General features: G+C 39.3%; 1 protein-coding gene across 7 annotated transcripts in view; it reads left to right on the forward strand.

The window, feature by feature from the left end:
- DTNA (dystrobrevin alpha) overlaps positions 1-23533 on the forward strand; it is a 199093-nt gene that overhangs the window by 169723 nt on the left and 5837 nt on the right. For 2 of the 7 annotated variants that reach the window (XM_075213482.1, XM_075213481.1), the window contains exons 12-22: positions 599-691; positions 5379-5466; positions 8363-8445; positions 9852-9965; positions 10997-11093; positions 11478-11498; positions 15166-15325; positions 15973-16062; positions 21109-21274; positions 22366-22492; positions 23480-23524. In XM_075213482.1, the coding sequence (XP_075069583.1) occupies positions 599-691; positions 5379-5466; positions 8363-8445; positions 9852-9965; positions 10997-11093; positions 11478-11498; positions 15166-15325; positions 15973-16062; positions 21109-21274; positions 22366-22492; positions 23480-23497 (1057 nt within the window). In that variant the 3' untranslated portion in view covers positions 23498-23524. The remainder of the gene's footprint in view (positions 1-598; positions 692-5378; positions 5467-8362; positions 8446-9851; positions 9966-10996; positions 11094-11477; positions 11499-15165; positions 15326-15972; positions 16063-21108; positions 21275-22365; positions 22493-23479; positions 23525-23533) is intronic. The other 5 variants (XM_075213487.1, XM_075213483.1, XM_075213484.1 and 2 more) reach the window with 3 other exon arrangements.

The raw sequence follows: 23533 nt of genomic DNA on the forward strand, positions 1-23533 counted from the left end.
GGTTAAAAGCATTGCTTATTTTTTATTGCACCTTCTAGATGGAGTTGGCAATCAGAGGGGTACTTGTGCCACCACTGTGCTTGGTAAATGGCCATTTCCATGCTTTGCACAGGGAAGCATGGCAGGAGGTCCTTGGCAATGGCTAAAACTAGCAATAGTCTTCACTGACCAGGGGTCATGGTAGGAAGAAGAGCTAAATCCTAGGAAAACTCCTGTTTTTGCAGGATTAAGGGCTTCTCATCCTTTGAAACATAGACACCTTAGTGTTCATATGAGCGTTCTAAAGGATAAAATCTATTATTGCATAGTACGTTCAGTTAATCTCAGCTATGAAAACTGATAGGCTGATGTCTGAGCATTTAATTAAATTAGACTGACACATCAAGTTATTTATTTTCAAACTAACTAGTGCATGCTTTTCATGTCTTGCTGAGAGGGGGAAGAATTTAGTTTGCTGCATGTTTTCTCTTCACTACTTTTTGCTTGTGTTCTCCTGGTTTGCAGTTACTGGATGTTCTAGTGTGTACATTATTTAGTTGTCCTTTGCACTTTTCCTTTTTACAGTTGAGTATTTCCTATTTCCGAACCCTCCTTCTAGGTTACAGTACAGCCTGGATGTGGCAGACAGGCTGGCTGATGAACATGTTCTCATCGGGGTATATGCCAGCATGCTACAGAACAACCTTTCACGGTTAGTTAAGGCTTGGCAAATCTCTTTGTTTCACAAAATGGAAGTTATAACGTATGAAGCTAACTTGTGGAGCAGACGTAGCCTGCCAAGTCATAGGACTGCAGCATGTGTTTAGATGTCCCATTAACTTGAAGAGAGATGCTTTTGTATGAAGGAGCTTGGGTTTTCGTCATGCTCTATAGATATTAAGTCGTATCTGGATTATAGTTGTCATACAATGGAATTCTGGGAAAGAAAACATTTTTATTTTTACAACAAAGCCGTTAATCAAATTGAGTGTGACAAGCACTCGGTTCCAGCACCTGTTTCTAGTATGTAACTAGTTACCGAATGCTGTATCCTAAGCTTGGCCACATCTCATAATACTTGTGCTTCAAGTATTAAAGTGTATAAATGTAATGAAGCCAGTAGGAGAAGTGGCGGTATGGACAATGTAAGTGAATGTTACAATGTAATGAAGGCAGTAGGAGAAGTGGCGGTATGGTATACCACCATATATACCCCACTTCAACCACTGAATGCACATATAAAATAAGTAATGTGACCACCCAACTGTTTCTGGAGCCATGCCTGCTATATGGGGGATATGTTTAGTCACACTAAAACAAGGTTATTACAAAAGATCAATCTGGCCTGCAACCAAATAGCTTTAAATAAATCACATTTGATATCTGCATAAATTTTAGGTGCAAGTTAAAGCAGTCTGTCCATTTACTAACCCTTTATTTCTATTATTCACACTTTTCATTAAAGAATAGGTCTTGTTTTGTCTTGTGGGTTTTTAACTGAGTAGCTTCGCCACTGTTCGCTTTCAGAAGTCGCCACTGTAGAGCTGACAAATCATCATCATCAGCTATTTATATAGCGCCACTAATTCTGCAGCGCTGTACAGAGAACTCACTCTCATCAGTCCCTGCACCATTGTAGCTTACAGTCTAAATTCCCTAATACACACACACAGCGACCGAGAGACATACTATTGCAATTTGATAGCAGCTAAATAACCTACTAGTATTTGGAGTGTGGGCGGAAACCGGAGCACCCGGAGGAAACCCACGCAAACACGAGGAGAACATACAAACTCCTCACAGATACGGCCATGGTCGGGAATCAAACACATGACCCCAGTGCTGTGAGGCAGAAGTCCTAACCACTAAGCCACATGGGCTTTTCCTTTTACCTTGGAATTACAGGACGTATTAAAATGTAGCCAATTCAACAACTTGAAACGTAATGTTTGTGGGATCTCTGTTTGTGGAAATACATTTAAACTCATTGCATGACCTTTTCCCAATCCCATCCTGTTTTCTGATACCCGCACTGTTTGTTTATGTACTCGTAGTGTTACTTTCGTTTTGACACTTTTTTGTATGCTTGATTCAGTCCATTTGTAGTTATGAAAAAGCCCTGACTGCTTGTGAAACTGTTAATGGGATGAGTTGTGAGGTGTAAATGATAATGCTGTTCCCAATATTATGCTGTAGTAGAACCTATTACTTTAGGATAAAGTGCACTGTAGGTACAAGAGTGATTCTGAAGGGAAATTGATAAAGTCCATATTCTGCTGATTAAATGCATCTGAATATGTAACTTTCAACAGAATGCACTGCTGTACCTTACAAGGAGAGTCTCGGCAGTTGTGTAATGAAAGGTTTTACATGCAAATTACCACTAGAACTGATGAGTTCTGCCAGAAAAAATCGTAAATAAACTAAACAAAAGAAGCTGAAGAAATGAGGAAAATCAATTCAGTAGGTATAGTAATTTGTAAACATTTTACCAAATTTATGGAGTTGTGCGTGGGGGCGGCGATGTTCAGAGTTGTGCGTGGGGGCGGCGATGTTCAGAGTTGTGCGTGGGGGCGGCGATGTTCGGAGTTGTGCGTGGGGGCGGCGATGTTCGGAGTTGTGCGTGGGGGCGGCGATGTTCGGAGTTGTGCGTGGGGGCGGCGATGTTCGGAGTTGTGCGTGGGGGCGGCGATGTTCAGAGTTGTGCGTGGGGGCGGCGATGTTCAGAGTTGTGCGTGGGGGCGGCGATGTTCAGGATTGTGCGCGGGGGCGGCGATGTTCGGAGTTGTGCGCGGGGGCGGCGATGTTCGGAGTTGTGCGCAGGGGCGGCGATGTTCGGAGTTGTGTGTGGATGTGTGGAGGATCGTTATAAAGGTGAGGAGCAGCGTTAGCCTTTTAAATATAGATAGATTTTGCACAGAATTTTATCAGTCTATTATTGGCTAATGTTCATTCTGTATTACCCCTGCAATACTTTTCACACACCTAGCTAGGCTTCAGCTTCGACACCTTACACCTTCAGAGAGCTGAATTTCATCCACAGTAGCTAGCTGAAGGCTGTGGTTTAATTTAATCACATAACTTTAATACAATATATCTGTTCTGGCCTGTGCAGTCTGTTCATTCCCATGTTAATCAGGTTTCAGGACTGATTTGGAATTCTACATTATAAGTTTTCCAATTGCCAGGGTTGTGTTTTTACTATAAATGGCTTTATGGCCTCTGTCAGCAACACTTTTATCCATTCATATCTGCATACGGAGTACTAGTCCGCAGGACAGGAGCATTTGGGGTGAATAGTGGATTCCCAGCAGCTGTAAAACTATATATAGGACACTGTACACTGGTTAATTGGTTTTGTATAACCAACATCATTGTATGGGTCAATACGATATCTCCATCTGTCACTGCAAGATGTTTTTTTCCCAGTGTAACCTGCTGGACTGATGCCTTACGGACCTTAGTGTGACTTGTATTTGAATGTATCTCTTTGCTGAATGCTGAAGTTATGTTATGGATGAAGTCTAGTGCTGTACTCCCTAGACAGCAGCACCCTCCAGCTATAGTGCAGGGTATGATAATGTACTGACCAGCATCACACACATCACAGCAAAACATGTCCAAATCGTTCTGAGGATGGTAATTTCTCAGAATCTTTAAACGACCACTGATCCCAAATGTACACAACACCCCTAGTTTTATAAAAAGTCCCAATTCTGAACATAAACCCAAACCCTTACTGGGACCATTTACATTTTATATAATGATGCTTCCAGAATGACTTGCAGTGTATTGCAGATAGTACTATATGAAGGATGCAGCTGCATCCTTCATAGAGCATTCCCAGGTTTGGGGAACTGGCTTCAGGTGTACAGAGAGCCAGTAGTACTACATAATCATCTTCATGTGTCATGGTGCATGTACAGGACACAGGGTCTACAAATTTGTCGAGAAGGCTGATTTTCTGTCACTATGATCACTTATCGTGGCGATCAGCCAATAAAATATCACTAGGGCTGTTGAGCAATACTAAGCTGCCTCAGCAATATGTATATATATATATGTGTGTGTGCGCATATACGGCGCTACGGACACCTAGTGGTGCCCTATAAATAAAAATTAATAATAATAAATATGTCAGTGTGTGTGTGTTTTGCATATAACTTGCATTTCCTCTATTCCTTTCCCACGCAGGTACAGCTAAGTCTATTTTTGTTTGTTTGTTTTTTTAACCTGTGAAAATACAGAGCCTTTATTGGATTTACAGGACAATCACTTCTAGATACATCTCAATGCTTATGGTTTTAATTTTTGTTTCTACGGGCTCCCAGTGATCATGTAGAGAGAGTACAAATATGGATTATAGGTTTTTTTTTTTCTTTAGCTAAAGGGAAAGCAGCATGATATTTTTCAGAGGCCTTTCTGGAGAAGCTTAAGATAACGTTGTGAACACTTTATAAAGGTGCTCTGCCCTTACAGACATAACAGTTAGTTAACCTGCGGCTTTAAGCCTTAATAGGCATCACTGTATGGTGTGTTATGCTTCGATGAGCCAAAAATCTGGAGAAAACAATCAGCTGTTTTCTTTGGAGAATGGCGATCGCAGCTCTTCTTTCAATTTATAAAGGGGTTAAAGCAGAAGAAATCAGATATTACCTATTTTACATTGGTCACTGCAGTCCCCATAGCTTAGCTTTTCCTCACCAGCCTTAAAAGAACTGATAAGTGTGTAGATTGTGTAAACTTACCTTTTACCATTGCCAAGGGAGAAGCTGGTATGGATCCACCGCCAGGTCCCATCGCTTAGCGCATGTGCAACATCCACACAGGGGTCACGTCCTCCCTCCACCGGCATCTTTAGGCTGCTGGTGAAGGAGTTTAGTTAATTAGGGGGATGGGGGTTCGTCCTCACCAATGAGTCCTGGTATGGTAAATACCAGTGACAGTACATTTTATATTGCTACAAAATACTTACTGCCGACCACTGTCCACCTATGTTATAAAGACCCCTTTGTGTGAATGTACTGCACTCACTGAGACATCAGACTCGCTAAGAAGAGGACGACAGCCATCTGTAGTTGTATCATTATTAGCTGTATTTTATTATTGTATGTTTACAATCTTTCAGAAACCTGTACCTATTGTTTCCTTAATACAACACCACAGGGCAAATTAATCAGAAATGGAAGGTTGATACTAATAAAGATTTTTTTATTTTTTATTAAAGTGCTAGTCTGCGGATATCGGACTATTTACTGAGTGTGTTATATGTCCACGCACATATATAGAATGGATAATTTAAAGCGTGAATATGGCATTTTTAAGATTATAAAACATGTGTCATATGTAATTTGTTTTGGAGGTACAAACCTGTTTACTTTGTTCTTTTTTGTATACAGAATGCTGGACAGCCCTAGCCGCCTAGATGAAGAACATAGATTGATTGCCAGATATGCTGCACGGTTAGCGGCCGAGACCACCTCATCAGTAAGTATATCCCATGGCTGTGAAACACTTTCTTTTATGCTTCCTGCATGTAAAACACTAGGCCGTTCATTGCTTTTATAAAACATGTACCTTGTAGTTTAGACAGATTCTCTGTTCCTCACTGTACGTTTGCTTAAAAATTGGTCCAAATTGTTAGAAACGTTTGCAATTTCCACTTGGCACAAAATCAAAAATGATCTAAAAATTGAGATCCATTCATAAAAAGAAATCTATATCTGCCAAAACAGGTCTACGGAGAATTGTGATGGGATATTAACTAGTCTGACCAGGGGAGGGCTGGCAAGACTCAACTCGGCAGGGGAAGATGCCCCACTGCCCCCCAGCTCCTGAGTCTGACAGTTCTAAAATTACATGTTTTATATATTTACAATTTGCTTTGACAAGGAAACTATGTATACTGGCCTGTGGCTTATTATTTATAACTTGTAACAATATATATTATAATATGTAATAAGAATATAATTCTCTAATGTAATAAAATTTATAATATATTTATAACTTAAAATAATATTGTTGGCATTTTTGTTTCACAATTTGCCAGCACAAGCCCTTCTAGCTCCAGAATCTAAAATATGCCAAAGATAAAAAGGCATATTATCAAATAATAACTTGCTACAAGCGTACAACATATTATGTTCTCATGTACCTAGTGCAGGCTTTTAGAAATATCCTTCATTATGTTGCACTGCAAGATTTCGGAGTCCGGATGTTCAACATATGTAAAAGTTTCAGTTTGGTTGTATTAATACGAATAACTTTTTTTCGCAGATACAGACTCACAAAAAAAAAAAAAAAAAATGTGTCTCCCAAATGACGGCCAATTATCTACATTGTTTTAGACTGCACTACATTTGGGGTCATGCACTTACACAACTATGTGTTTCTGTCACCCTGGCCTTATCCACCATGATATCTTTATATTATAAATCATGCGTATAGGTGCTTTACACCATCACAGTTGAAGATGATTTGTGTGCTTATGTACGCTTATTTGTCTGTATTTTCTGTATGCTTGTAGTTTATATTGGCAGGGGCGGGCGCACTTGTTATTTAAAAAGACTAAGGAGGGAATTCAATTGACCACGTTGTTCGTGAGAACGAGGCCCACGCACTATTGCCACTAGTACAGTCATTTTAATGCAGATTTTTGCTCGCGGACACAGACCGTGAAATTACCGTACTAAAGGTAATAGTGCGCAGGTGAACAACGCAGTCACTTAAGTTCAATTTGTTTTTGTTTTGGCTGTCCTTAATATGCCAAAAATGGAACCAACTGTTTTGTAATAGAAGTTATATAATTATCTTGGCTAGACAAATGTCTAAAGTTATTTCTGGTGGAATTGACAATACATAATGAAAGCAGGAAAATTGGCCTAGTTATGAAGTAACAAAACCCCTATAGGCACTAAGAAGTTGAGTTTATAAGAATCTCATGTGCTTTTTATCACAATACAAATGGATTTTATTTCCCAAGTCATTAAAACATCATAACTATACAGTTGTCTGATTGCTCACTGCCTGACCCTGTCTCTGTGTGACACCTACTAGAAAGGTTTTGTAGAAAACTTGAAACGTGGCAGCGTGGCAAACCGTGTTCTGTATCCACAGTACGAACTCCAAGTCATCTTCCAATCAGCAGAACACTTGGTGGGTGCTGTGGGCTGATGATTGAGCAGACCATGGATCTTTTGTGCTATGTTATCGCTCTCAATGAAAGATTTCCTAAAGAACAGCATGTGTTTTACCTAATAGAACATGGAATTCTTTATCAGAAGCAAGTAGTAGCCATTGACAAAATGTATATCATAGGGAATAGTCCTGTTACATTGTTCTGTAGGTCTCCTTAGTCACTGAGAAAACACGAGCTTATCACTTTATAACACTTTTTTTTTTATTATTGCTACTTTTTAGTACATCACTCAGACATTTTGTATTTGTGAGGAAAAATATATTATCTAATGTAATTATTATCTTTTATTTATAGAATCCTATTATTAGGAAGCACTGTGCACAGAGCCGGATTTGGCCCTAGGCAAGATACTGGTTTGGGGCCCCCTCCCTGAAAAAATCCATAGCACTATAGTTTTTTAGCATAACATATACCCCTATTCAGGGGCTGGCTGGCATACTTTAGCCCGGGGGGACAAGCATATAGCACTGGTCCATAAGTAGTGTCCCATTTTCAAAGGGTGGTCTCACCGCTGGCCCTGGGAGGGCCCTCTTGGGACCGCTGGGCCCTAGGCAATTGCCTAGGTTGGCTAGTGGTAAATCCGGCCCTGACTGTGCATAGCAAAAATCTTGATACAAACAAATCCAAAAGGTACACAACCTGAAATGGGGGGGGGGGGGATAAAAGTGAGAGAAAGTATTTTTCATTCCCATTAAAGATTGTACAAATCACCCCACAAAACCAGAAATACATTTGTCGATACAGTAGTTGTAGTGTTACTTACATCAATGTATATCTTTCCATTTGAAGACAAGATGGATGTCGTTTTTTTTTTAGCTGTCTTTTAGGTGTATTGTATATTGTTTACAGGTAAGATGAACACTGCATTTTCATACACTACTGCTTTTATGTTTTTATTCAATGTTCTATAAGTGGTTTCCTTTGTGTGTCTGTAACTACCTCAAGCGCTATGTACCCAGTGATGAGGGATTCTGTATAGACTGGAAAGATCGATTCTGCTGACTGCTGTGCACAGGAGAAGAGCCAATATGTCTTGGAACAAAGGAGTGCAGGGACAAATTATGTTTCTGTACATTTCAACACATCTTCCAATCTAATCTTCAATATAATATCTCCTAATAGCTGTGTTTGTGTGAGAAGAAAGTTTGTACAGGTTTGTAATAAAGATGTTTTGTTTTATTGCAGCACAGAGGCCCAGACATCTCATTTACTATCGATGCAAATAAGCAGCAGAGACAGCTTATTGCAGAGCTTGAAAATAAAAACAGGTACACGTTACTCTGGTTATTTTTCCTGTGACCATACAGTGTGCACAGTATTTAAACTGGAGTGGGCTGTTATGGGTTGGGTACTGAACAGCGTACATGACTACCGCGACAGCACTTATCCCGATATCTTCACAGTGAATCTCAGAACCCCGACATGCTGTTAATATCGATTGTTGGAAAAACTGACTTGCAATCGATGCAACTATTTAGCATGCCACCAGCACAGAATGACGTGACTTTGAATGCCGGCAGTATTATTGTTGGTCTTAAGCATACTTGCCAACCTTATGTTGGCCGGGTCCGAGAGATCCTGGAGGGCAGGAGGGGTGTATGATCGGAGGGGGCGGGGCTTCGTGATTTGCGTCATTTTGGGCCCGCCCCCAGTGATGTAATGCTTGTTTGGGGTCTTTTTACACAGTAAAAAGAACCCAAACAAGCATTCATCACTGGTGGTGGGGCCAAAATGATGCAAATCACAAAGCTCCGCCCGTACATTCCGACTCTAATTTTATTGAAGCGGGCAGGTGGGCCAGATGCGGGAGAATCGCCAGCTCTCGCGGGAGTCCGTGAGACTGACCCGAAATTTAGGAGTCTCCCGGACATTCGGGGAGAGTTGGCAAGTATGGTCTTAAGGGTGCAATGGAAGGAGGCGGTGCCTGTATATTATAGAAGTTTTTCTAACAACATTGTACAGGCGGAGCTTCCTTCTATTGCACCCTTAAGACCAGCAATAATACTGCCAGCGTTCTAAGTCACGTGATTCTGTGCTGGCGGCAGGTTAAATAGTCGGATCGATTGCAAGTCAGTTTTTTCAATCGATATTAATGGCATGTCGGGGTTCCGAGATTCGCTGTGAAGATGTTGAGGTAAGTGTTGTCGCGGTAGTCATGTTTGGGAACATGACTACCACCGGCTGTTACTTGTAAATGCTATATCCAATTCAGATTTTGAAATCATGTGTTTGCAACACAAAAAAAAAAAATCTATATCTGGGCCTCTTATTTTTGATGCAGCCATTTTGCGAACCAATATTGTTAACAATGTGACCAATCCATTCTCTAGAAACAAAATGGCTCCTAATGTGTGTGTGTGTGTGTGTGTGTGTGTGTGTGTTACTGGTACACTTTACGTCACCTACTTGCATTAAGATAAGATAAACAAATGTAGTCAGGGGTTACATTGACTGACTGATTTAACTGTGAAGTAAAAAAGTGATCTGCTGGCCATCGATAAACAAACCTGTGAACGTGATTTGATAATATCCATTGAAAGACCCAGAAGGAAAAAACAAACACATTTACTTTGTAAATCTATGCAGGGCCCATTTTTCTTTCTTTCTCTCAGTCACATATACCAGCGCTATTCTTCCAGATTCTTGTTATATATGTTGCATTCTTCCTTTAAAGAGAAATATTGCAGGAAATACAGAGATTGCGAATTGAACACGAACAAGCCTCTCAGCCCACTCCAGAAAAAGCCCAACAGAACCCCACTCTCCTGGCGGAGCTCCGATTACTCAGGTAAAAGCACAATTTAATTTATTATATCATAGTGTAACAAAGAGCATTTAAAGTTGCAATTACCACCTAATGGCTAATACTTGCCTCCTACTTCCCTCTCTGGGGGGCGCTATGTGCCGACGTTTATTAAAAAGTGGTAAGTGATGGTCCTGCAGGGCCCAGGCATCTCTTTTAAAACTGCTTTTTTTTGCAAAAGTATTAAAAAATTATATGTATATATAAAACCATGGCATATCAGATATGTTGAATGGTTTGTGATTTATATTTTAAAGTAATTGTACATACTGTTTCTACATAATTGCCCATTAATTAAATGGATTTTTAAGCTGCTTTCTGTGCCTTTCCATCTTTGTAAAAAGCATTTGTTTTTATCCAGTGTACTATAAGTGGTTCCCTTTGCTTGTAGACCTGTAACTACATCCAGCGCTATGTGCCCAGTGGCTATAAAAAATGTACAGACCTGAGGAGAGCCAAACAATAATCAGAGAGATTAATATTTATATGGTCATGACATACAGCTAAATCATGTAATATTAGATAAAAAGAAAGTTTTAGGACCACACTAAGCTACACCAAGAAAGGAATACATAACATCGGTTGCTATGGCGGAGTATGTATATCGTTATGGAGAGGTAAACCTCTCTGAAAGACATGGGTTGAAGCATCAGGTTACCAAGGAGACCAATTGAGCAAAAGCTATTGTTTGCCTGACTGGCAGGATAGGTTGCAGCAGGGTGTTATATAATAGCTCAGTCTTATGCAGTAACTAGCTACATAAACACCATACAAAAAGGGGGATATAATGCCAATATTGTAGATACCTTTACTAATGTATTTTCAATTGATTTAGTTTTGCATGTTGCTTGTACACTTCATGTATGTCCAATCATATTGGCCATGCGTGCAGTATTGTAAAGAGCTTTCAGTATATTTTTCAAGTGCAGCAAAGGAGCAGATTATGATCAATTATTGTAGTTTGAAAACTATGGATGAATCAGAAACACTCTGATCTGATTCTTGTCATCCTTCAGACAGAGGAAAGATGAGCTTGAGCAGAGAATGTCCGCCCTGCAGGAGAGCAGGAGGGAGCTGATGGTGCAGCTTGAAGGGCTTATGAAACTTTTGAAGGTGAGATGTACAACATATTATCGCTGTTGGTGGTAGCAAAATTGAAATGGCTCCAATGGCCACATATATATATAAATCCTCACAGTGTGGGCATTGCAGTAACCAAAATGCTTGATTTTACTATGCAACAAGAGAAACAGGAAGATGTCTATTATCCCATTTATACAGGAAGTCAGTATTGCATACCTTCCAATGGTCCCGATTTTGCAGACCACAAAAGGTCTGGGACTTAACAGGAAAGTGGGTGGATTTATACACAAATTTGTCCATTTGTGGACAGAATTTGGTTGGGATGGGGGCTGGAATCATACTTATACCAAAATGCGCTTTTCAATTTAAATGTTTTTCTAGTTAACCTATTTTCTGTCTATGAACATTTTACAGGAACAAGAGATGAGACAGGCAGTAAGTCTTGTTTGTTGCTACAATCGGGTGCACGTGTTGCAGTGTGTTGGCATGATGTGAAACTGGCACACTTTGTTATAAGAATAACCAAACACCATACTCACGTCTGTAGAAAGGAAGAACAATAATAATTCTGTGAATTAGAAATAATTTTATGTGTTAAAACACTATGTGGGACAAAATGTTATTCTATTCAGTTATTGCAGTTGCACAGCTTTGTCGGTAGATGGTTAAAAATAAGCTTAGGTTTTTTTTTTTACCTTTTTAATATGTAAATAAAGTATATATTTGAAGAACTAGTCATACTTTTCTTTGCGACACAGTAATATTTTAAAAATACTGTAATGCATATATATATATATATATATATATATATATATATATATATATATATATATATATATATATATATATATATATATATTGAGCTAGATGGATAAAACAAAAGGTTCAGATGCTAACGAAAAAATGATATTCGATCGTGGAGTTGTGTGTGTAGGGTGCCTTTCCTGGGAGTTGCAATCCCTACAACCTTTACAGAGACTTAGGTTAAACTAGTTTGATTTAGAGATGTCAAGGAAGTTTTTTTTATTTAAAATGTTTTTGGGATTTTTTGGGTAGTGGATACAATTTTACCAGCACTGTGCACTGATGGGTGGTTTCTCAATTCAGTGAGATTTCTAATCCAAGAAATACCATTTTGGTGGTTGGACACTGGAGGACATTAAATGAAAACTAAGATATGAATTGGTTACTCAAGCCAGTCTATCAGTGTCATTGTTACTCAGTCAGTTCACTTAACCACTTAGAGGCTCCTACATGTTACCTTTATTTTACTTATGCCAGCTAAACTTTTACATTGCAATTTGTAAGGAGCATTTAGATGATCAGTGGACTCTGCACAATAAACAATATAACTGCAGGGCACAAAGTGCTATTTTGCTTCTATCCATCCACTACTAAAGTGCAGTTGTGGATGTCTAGTGTATGAGTCTTGTATGAAGACTCATACACTAGATATGTTTCAAGACTGAACCATATGTCGTCATATTTTACATCATCATGTTTAATAATAATACGTCTTTTCTGCTGTAAACACAAATAAGCCTTGTTCCAGAAATCGAATAAATGCTCCATTGGGTTCAGAACTGATGACTGACAAGGCCGGGACATATGGGTAATATCAGTGTCATGCTTACACATCTGGTGGGCAACCACACGTGCTCTGTCATCCTGGGAGACACCCCTCTCATCACTAAATAAATTCAACAACTGTGGGATGATCACTTGGTACCATTTGGTATTAGCATTGAATTTGCCTTCTGAAGGGATGACTGCACCCAAAGCATGCCATCAAAATTCTCCTCACAACAATACAGAACCGTCATAGAGTTCTTTAGGTTGGCTCCATGTGTGCACTTCTCAGTTTACGTGAAACATTAGCAACTTCAGTTGTCTTAGTCACTGAAGATCTCGCTAAACCCCAACAATCGGCCCTTTCTAAAGGAAGGAAGTTCTAAATTAGTGTGTGTAAAGCTAAATGCTTGATACTTTCACTAGTGAAGTTTAATATTACTGTGAAGATACCGGGTTTATCTGACCCAATACTACCCACTTCACGTTGGCTGGCCACCCACAGGTGCCTTCCTATGCCAGGGAAGTCTACCCAGTACCTTCTAGGATTCGTATAGTCACTCAGGCAAATGCAGTTAGAAAGTAAAGCAATACATTTATTGTAAGAAAAACAATCGCTAGATTATTATGTACACACAGTAAATAAATGCCAGGCAGGTTTACCACATTATCTGTCCCTTACTCCACTAGCTTAAGGAGCTACAGATGTCCTGACTTAAAGACCCATGGAGTTCTTCTCTTAGCTGCAGCTGTAGTCCATCGGTAGAGAACGAAAACTCGCAACTAGCTACATTGTACCTTCCATGAATCAGTCCTCAGAATTAATATCTCCTCCCCCCCTGCAGTGGCTCCTTATATTTAGGGTCTAATTTCCACAGTGTTCCCCTCACTGGTCAAACCCCTGGGTCTATCCTTCTTACCCATTGGTGGGTGCTGTATCTTGGGGTTGGAGGGGGAGTGGAGGTGAGCTGTACTTCCACAGAATGTCCCCTGCTGGGCTCTAGACAAAAAATCTGAACTAGTCATGTTGAAAACAATGGACACTAATGGTTTTTCCCCGTCCAATACCATGCAACCTGATCCCTACCCATAACTCCCTGGTTTCACTTTTAAGGACAATGAATAACAACCTCACTGCCACATTACCAATATACAATAAACAATATACATATTTACAATGAGCTACAATGTCCCTTTATCCACATGTAATTAGACAATGCAGTTTTTGTCTGTTGAGCTGGGGAACAAAAGCAAGGACTATAAAAAGTACCTGCTATAATCCACATTATGTGAGAAACGAGGAACAGGATGGTTACAGTGTTATCAAACTTGTTTCGTCACAATTGCCAACATACACCTGGACCAGCTGACATACGTTAATAGAGTATGGAAATGTGTTTAATTCTGTTTGCTCCTATCTAAGTATGTTAGGAAATCACACCATTTTTTAGGTCACATTATCCTAATAGTTTTGACAACATACCTTAATATGTTTACCTTATGCTTGGTCCGACCTTATAGAAATTTCACATGTTGTCTGCATGAACCTATCGCATGTTTCCTGTAGCTTCTCAGTGCTGTGCTGCTTATACATTACACATCACTAATTACTCTATGGACAATGCTGGACAAGTATAATTAGTCCAGAACATCCTAACTCCTACATACAGAGAGTATTTCACCACTCCCAGTCCCATCTCTGCAGAAATGTGCCCATTTTTTAATCTGTATTTTTCAATAATACCAAAGAGAAAAATAATTTGAAATGTAATAAATATGTTTGGATTTTTATTTATTTTTTTACACCCAGGGAAATCGGAATACAAACAGTAAACATACTTTGAAATGACATTTAGTTGTTATGTCTATTTCAGATTACAGTCTAATCTATTTTTCTTCCTGTCTGTTCCTTGTATATTCACACATTGAAATTGAAAGTAAGCATTATGGGAGAGATTCAATGCAGAGATTTGACAGAAATCTCAGCTCATTTTTCCTTGCACCCCATAGAGGTGTGGGGGAAATATGAGTGAAGAATCCTGCTGTAGTTGCTGGCAATGTGCGTAGTGCGATGTCCACGTGCTATATCGCCGGCAATTGAATCTCCCTCTATGAATACAATATACAGAGTAATTCCAGGATACTCACTGTAAAGACAGTAGTTGGTTGAAATAAGTCATCTTCAGGGACATTTTAAGATGGCAAAACCCTCTCCCAGCTATTAGTTAGGATGCTACTAAATGATGTTGCTGTACAAGATGGGTTGTGAGTGCTCTAACTTAAGAACAAACAACTAACTTTTATGAAATAATTTTCTTGTAATGAACTTGACTTGTCAGTAAATATAATTGTAACTGTTTCTCATAAAATGGTAGCCTTATATTGGTATTTTAACATTTATGTATATGCTAAATAATTTAGAATGCTCCATAAAAATAATAATAAAATAAAAAATGCAAATATTGCACAATGATTTCAGTAATAAATAAAATAATGCAGAGTCACATGCTGATAACACTTGTTTGTCTTACAGACTCAAGGGGCGGGCTCCCCTCGCTCTTCTCCCAGTCACACCATCAGCCGCCCAATCCCAATGCCTATAAGATCCGCATCCGCTTGCTCCACCCCAACGCACACTCCTCAGGATTCTCTGACCGGGGTTGGCGGAGACGTGCAGGAAGCATTTGCACAGAGTACGTCTAGAAAACATGCAGACGGCTGTCTTTTATGTAATATGATGATTGTATTATAATATGTGGATTTGTAGACAGGTGATTCCTTCATTCAAAGCTAAAAATACTGTTAGCGTGCTGGGACATTTTGAAAAGTGGGCTTTCAAGTTCTGCAATCCATACGTTAAATCAGACACATTTAAACACTTATTTTAATACTCCCTGTTAGGTACTCCTAATTATACTTGTGATAAATTACTTAAATCATTAGTAATCTGCTGACTTGTGCGTGATCCTGTGTTGTACATACTGAGAGGACATCATCTTAAAATGTTAATCCAGAAAATGCCTTCATAACAAATATCATAACTAATTTACCTTATTAATGTTGGCATTATTTCACTGTGACTTCCAGGGGAATAAATGTCCTATTTAACATTTTTATACATTTGTAACTATATGTGTTTATAAATGTGTTCAAATACATTTTGAAAAATACAATCTGTTAACACTATATTAAATCAAAATACAGGTACAAAAAAAATATTAACTTGCCCCACTCATTTTTCAGAAGATATAGAGAACTGAGAAGTATTGTTTTACAAGTTTCTTTGTGTTCCCCCCGTGACCCTGTCTGATGATCTTATTACCTGGCTTTGATCTCTCAGGTGCAAGAAGAAATCTGCGGAACGATTTGCTGGTAGCAGCTGATTCCATCACCAATACCATGTCTTCTCTAGTGAAGGAGCTGAAGTCAGGTAAGACGTACATGTCTTGCAGATTTGGTATATTGATGTAGAGTTTGAAATATGCAATGCTGTATTATACCAATATGTGTTCTTAGTAGTTTGCATTATTTTACCACTAACAATTCTGCTATGAATGTGTTTGTGCAGTTTTTAATGACATTTGTTCTGTTGATGTCAGAAGTGACCGGTTTTCTTTGCCTACAGTTTAGTATAATGCTTCCATGTGGCATTGTGTATAATACCAGGCCTACTGAGTATTACACAGTTGTGTAGAACATAGGTATTGTCGAGCTGGATTCCATCTTATATGCAGTGTAAAGAGCAGTAGATTAGTCAAGTGGCTAGGGGCACAAATCTAACTCTATTGTAGGTTTTCCAGGTCAGAAATGAAATAATCAGTATCAGATCTTATAAAATGTGTCAGTCAGTAATGACTGCACCTGTGCTCCAGCAAGGAGATATGGAAAACATGCTTGTGACAGGATGGACCTGTATGCCACCCTGTCAGGTTGCTGGCTTGCCTCGCCACCATCCCCTTTCTTTCTCCCAATTGCATCCTGTGACAAGACCGGGCATCACAGTGAGAATATTGGTCAGTCAGTGGGCCAATTGGACAATATTGACCACCCAGTTATTAAATGCCACCCAGTGGCCAGATCCAGTATTGTTGTGGTGTCCAGAGAGGGAGGGGGGGAGGCAGCCTGCAGGAAGCATGAAACAGCTGGGGACTTTGTGACATCACAAAGTAGTGGGGTTAAGAATAGGAGGATCTAGACTCTATCCTAGATCTGGAGGTGGGGAAGGCCAATTAGTATTTGTCTTCCACAGGAGTGGCCCAGACATGATGGCAGGGAAACAGCAGGTAAGCTGCTGCTGAGGTCTACCTCCACCCCTGTTACCACCCAGATTCCATCCACCACCAATGACAATTGATCAGGACCCCGGGGTTGGCCCAGGCAGGGGGCAAGGATCGGGTAACTTTGCAGAGAGACCCGGGAGATGAGAGGGGCTGTTGTTGGCAAATTTTGGAAGAGAAAGGACTTGGACTGATTGAGAGTAACTTTATTCTATCAGGGCCAGAAAGGATTGCAGTGTACCTCTAGGACCGAATCTGTCATCACTTCATTGGGAGGCACTCACAGATTCTGGGAAATTGGTAAGCATACATCGGTGGAGAGACTATTACCCAGGGTCCCACCAAGCTGGTGGAGAGTTGGCCAAGCGGCTGGGATCAGCAAGACGCACAGACCCACCTTACTGATCAGAACCCCTAGCCCACTAGGATTGTCACCTGTGGACTTTATTACCGGGAGTATGTGCCTGCTAGGACTGTGCTGGGAGGGAACCTCCTGGGGCACTTGGTTGGGGAGTTTTTACTTGCACTGGTGATTTTCTGACACTTGTTATATTTGGTGGTTTCTCCTTGGGGAGCACTGTTGTATTTTCCTTAGTGTGTACACTTTGTTAAATAAAGGATTATTATCTCTTTCTTGCCTCTTTACCTGTGTAACCTATGAACCTAGAGGGCAGGTATCTAGAGAACTACTGTTCCAACCACAGTGTCCTCACACACCCCTTTAAATGCAGTAGGAGGGGCTCTGCTGCCACTACTAGGCTCCTTCAATGGCATCTGGAACCACTTCTTGTGGGTAACTCTTGCTGCTAGTGTACCCCCTTGCTGGGCATATGGGCTGGTACCCCTGACCTCTTCCTTCAGATCAGGGTTCCTGTGGATGGTTCCCCCTGGCCTATTACACTGGCCAGAGCTGCAGGATAGCGGGCAGAGCATTGTTATTAGATGCTGGGTCCCAATCTCGGAACAGTCGGATAACAGATTAGAATGGTCTAGTCTGTAGGCCACAGGAATTACAGCAGGTAAGTAGGCGTCAAAGTAGGATCTTGAAGTAGTGATATTTATTAGCTCAAGAGGTCCTTATAAGGACAGTTTCGCACAATTTAGTGAGATTAGTGATCTCCAGAAGGTTACTCTCAGGATGTAATATTCTCTGGACTTGGAGTTAACAAAATTTTATACTTTAACAAAATTTACATCAATCTGTGATTTCCAAAATCACTTGCTGTTTACATTGTTCAGCGGTTTTCTATTTCTCTAAGACACACGATGAAAAACGACACTGGATGAAAAGGTAATGACCCCCTGCTGTGCACACAGACTAAACAGATCTGTTGGTCACTCTGAGGTGAAAATATTTAATTAGCATGGGATTTCCTGCCTTCAGAAGCTACGAGAACAAATTTCCTCCAGCATGGCATTCAGCCTCAGACATCAGTCCATTTCTGATGATATACTGGCGTATTGTACCACTAATTAAAATAAATGTATACAATAAGTTATCTATAAGTGATCCAGCCACAATGCCCTGTTATGGCTTCCTTAGGGACTGGATTTGGGAAACCCTGACATAATGTAAATTTAAAAATGTGAAAGGAGAAATCATCTGAAAATCCAAAGTATATTGGATGCTGTACATACTAGGATAGGTGATAAGGTCAGTGTTAATAAATTTATTTTACATTTATGCTAAAACCGTTCTATGATACAATAGTTTTGTTGCTGAGCATTTTACTTGGTCTACATTCCATCCATATGGACATGAAAAGCTCTGTAGCCTTTATATAATAACCCCATACTTTGTCAAAGTGTAACCCCTGTGACATTGTATGTAGTTTCATTAGATAGCTGAGTGCAGGCTGTATTCTTTTTATTTCATTTGTACTCCCATGTTAAGCTCCAAATGGCTCTATACAGTGTCCTTCAGTAGAGTTATGCTGACCACATGCTGTGATATCACTATCTACATCAAACTCCATAGGATCTTTAGCCGATATGCTGGTAAATGCAGTGTAAAGATGGCAGTTATCGTACTGTGTGATCAATCATCTTTTTCAACATCACTGAGAAGCCCCAGTGACGCAGGATCCAAGCTCCTAAAGCCCAAGGGCTAGATTTACTAAGCTGCGGGTTTGAAAAAGTGGGGATGTTGCCTATAGCAACCAATCAGATTCTAGCTTTCATTTATTTAGTACATTCTACAAAATGACAGCCAGAATCTGATTGGTTGCTATAGGCAACATCCCCACTTTTTCAAACCTGCAGCTTAGTAAATCTGGCCCCACATCTCTTCTGATTTGGCCACCAGCAAACGTGTGATCCTGGCCAAACGGCAGGAGAGCTGCACGAGTGCCCACCTTTATGGTATAAAAGGGTGGCGCTCATAGAAATGGGCTTCTGTAACTAACATCTAACAATTTCCAGTCACTTTTTCATATACCGGTTATACATGTGACTTTAGCGGAGAGATGTTCCAATTTAAATGTTTTAGTCCTCTAACTAGTGTTGCTCTGTGAGTAGTTCTACTTCCCCCAGATATTCAGAATAGCTGTCAAGTGCAAAATAACTATGTTTTCAAGTATTTTTCTATTGCCTAAGTAGCATGCGAGTTTTCCATGTCAGCCTCCTAATAAAGCCTTTTGTGGTAGATTTTAAGTACATCATTCAGACGGACACTATGTAGATTGGTTATTTACAGTTGAGAAGGTACTCTGACTTTTTAATGCTGTCGCTTTGCAAATTACTATGTTTATCTGCTTGATGACTCAAGCAAAAAGGTCTAAGGCACACTTATTGTACATAGGGTGAGGGGTGCACAAGGTTCCTTCATGCGTCAGCTGAGCGATAAGTACTAATAAATAAATGTTTCTTGCTTAAAAACCTCTCATTCAGAAGCATCATTCTAAAAAACTCTGCGTGTTTGCATTCATTTGGAGGTTCTTTGGTTGCACTGAGAACTGCTGTGTACTTTCACAGTAAATCCATAATTGTTAATGTGTGGCAGAATACTTAATGTAAATGTAGGGCTTGTATTGTGTGTGACCACAACAAATGCTTCCTGCCATGCCAGCTATATACCTTCATGACAAGGGAATAGCTACAGTGGTTGGACAGTGAATGAGGACGTTTTCAACTTTTGTGTATTTTTAAGGTTTGTCCCTCAAAAATAGTGAATATATAGTAAATACGTTTTGATTTATAGTCTATGATGTAAAGAACATTCTGGTATGAATGTAAGTGGAATTGAACGCTCTGCTAAAGTTTCACCTCTGAGGGTAGGAAGAATTAAGTGGAAGTTAGAAGAACCAGTAACGCCAACAAAGCATTCAAACTGTAAAAGCAGTCGTAATACTACGCCCAGACAGGACAGACTGCTGAAGAAAATTGCAGCTGAGAACTGAAAATTGCCAGCCAAACGTGTGATGACGATGTGGAAGGAAGCAGGAGCTAACGTTTCTTTTAAAACTATATGGAGGCGCCTTGCAGAGTTTGGTTTTAGGGCTTGTCAACCAGGCAAGAAACCAAAACTAGCGGAGGTGTATGCTAACCTAATGCATGCAAAAGCTAATATAAAGTATTAAATATGTGTATTTGCCATTATTTTAACAAAATTGTATAAGAGACTAAAAAATTACTAATTTATTGTCCAACCACTGTACATTGTGACATTACATTATTTAGCTGTTATGCAGTCATAACGTAGGTCCACCTTTACTGGTAAATCTGGTTTTCATCAAGCCTTAGGGCTTGTTCACAGTTATCCAGTTTCAATTCACTTTTGATGCATTTAATAAAGGTACAAAAAGCACACTCAAAGTAAAAACTGCTTGTGGTAACAACAGATAATATGGTTAAAGAAAAAACAGCACATGGAAAACTCAATAAAATGCACAATAAACACAAGGCTATGGCACACATTAGTTTTTTATCCATTTTTAGCACGTGTGTGAACGGTGCCTAAAGCTGCCCACATACATTAAGATGCAATCTGATTGTTTTTTTCCTTTTAGCGACTTGTTAAACAATGAATGTGTGTGCGTGACGATACGAACAAAGGTAGATGCTCCACATAGGGTCATTAAAATTGTCCCGTTTAAATGCCACAGGGAAAGGTTGAGACCTCTACGGACCATGGAAATATAACACTTTTTTTACATTGCTCCACAGTGTCTCACACACAACCTTTGTGTTTGTTTTTCTAGATGTGGGGAATGAAGCGGAGAGCAGCGTGGACACAGAATATGGAAGAGTTCACTTTGATTTGGTTCCATCTCCAACCTCAGAGAAAGCATTCCTTGCCCAGATCCATGCCCGAAAACCAACGTTCAATCATAATTCTTCAGCTACCGGCAACATTCGCACAGATATGTATGCATCTTTTACACGTATTCAACTGCATATGTCCATCTTGGTTATTTTTATACTATTATTTTATTCTTGCATTACAACGAAGCATATTAAACCATTTCTATTTGTCTGTATTCTAAAGAGAGCCTTTCCTGTTAGTTGAAAACTATTATGTTACAATTGCGGGAAGATGACATCATAAAAAAGGTGTGAATTGTTTATCACCTTAGTAAAGTGCAGTACCTATTAATAGACTGCAGGTTTCAGTGTTTTATAGGTCCAATAAATGTAAAGTAACAGTTGCCATGTATAAAAAAGGTTCTTAATAACATTCACAAATAGGCATATTAGAAAGTTTCGGGCGCTTACCTGAACTGAAAATATTCTAGATAAAGTTGTGATTATAGGGGATGCACATTCCTACATATTACAATAAGAAATTTGAAGGACACACTGACCAGCTACTTGTCTGAGATGGATAACTGAAATTAGTTTGCACTTGGCAGCACAGAAACTACAAGGTAAAAATGGTGGAGGTATGGCTTATATAACAGCTGACAATTATATATATATATATATATATATATATATATATATATATATATATATATATATATATATATATATATATATATATATATTATAAACATGTGTGCTATGTGGTCCTTTAATATTCCATCTGTTGAGAGTTTGCTGGTTGTCAACAAGATGGGTTATTTTATTTGCAGCAAATAGGAGAGTCCTGTACTTCATAAGCCCAGTAGATTTGGTCAAAATAATTTGCATTATTTAATTTTTTATATTTAAATTTGCTCTTTACTCCATTGTTATTAGACATGCAAAGCTTATGTTGCTGAAGGGTTTAAAAGATCAAAAAACTTTTTATAAACGTTGTACAATAAATGTATCCACCCCCAGTACATGTTTCATGAGGGGGGGTCTCTTCTATGGGAGAAGGGATCCTCCCTACACAGGTACTGGAGGTGAATAGATACATTTTGTAAAAACTTTATTAAAAGTGAATTTGTCCAGAGCTCAACATAAACAGTAGGTGCAGGTTCTCACTGAAATGTGTGCTGTCCAAATTGTAATTTGGTTCACCTCTTTATAAGGGGCCCAGAAGACCCTTATAACAGACATGATGAAGAAACTTATGAGAATGACTCTGTGCGCCAACTAGAAAATGAGCTCAAGATGGAAGAGTATTTGAAACAAAAGTTACAGGATGAAGCCTACCAGGTAACTATATTATTAATACCCTCGATTCTAAATCAAGTTATATGTACTGGGGCCATGGGTTTTATCCCACCCCCTCCCCGGTGTTATACAGATAAATAATAATAATTTTCATCTAGACCCAGTTCAGTGATAGATGATTAAATGAATGATTCCTGCCCGGAATACACCATGTAAACCAGTTACACTGAACCACTCTGTCAGGAATGACAACAAGTCCACTTACGTGTTGGGAATTATAATACTGCTCCCAGTATCAGAATTGATGGTGTTTCCTTTTGTCTGTTATTAACAAGTTCCCATCTACTGACCATGTATGTTACTAGGACATAAATACCTATTTCAGTCACAGCTCCAAGTTCCAGAGCACCAATCAGTAATTCTCATATATGCTTCCCTGCCTGTGATATTTCACTTCTCCTGAAAGGAGGAAACAGTAAGGCAGCACCTACTCAGTACAGCACACCTATCACCTGAGTGGGGGCAGACCTTTTAAGTCAGAACCAATATTAAGGTTCAAATAAAAGCTTTTTTAAGTATTGAACACAAACTACATGTAGAATGTACATATACAGCTTACTCATTCTGTATGAACCACGGAATGTATATTGGTCATGAAGTACCTCATTAATGTATTTATAGGCTTCACTCACATGAATATTGGTTCATCCTGCAAAATGGCTGCCGACACTTTGTGTAGGGGACTTGTGCAAAGAAACCGTTTTCTCTATTTAGAATAACCCACACTTGTGTTTAACTGAACACTCCTAAATATAAAAAATAAACCCAGTGTTTATTATTTGTAAAGTCGTGTTATATAAAGTTAATTAAATACATATATTTTCCAATATTTGTAATTGCTGTCCCAGACATTGTTATATGTTTGTTTTTGCTGTGATATTTTTTTATGTAGTCTGATTAATATTATGCTATAAGGTGTAATGTGTCCTTGGAGCCACTTCTTACCCTGCGCATTGCTTCCTCCTGTAGGTCAGTTTGCAGGGCTGAATGGGTTCTCTTCCCTTCCCCTCCCAAGTAAGTATT

The sequence above is a fragment of the Mixophyes fleayi genome, chromosome 5, assembly GCF_038048845.1.
Source record: "Mixophyes fleayi isolate aMixFle1 chromosome 5, aMixFle1.hap1, whole genome shotgun sequence".
Lineage (NCBI taxonomy): Eukaryota > Metazoa > Chordata > Amphibia > Anura > Limnodynastidae > Mixophyes > Mixophyes fleayi.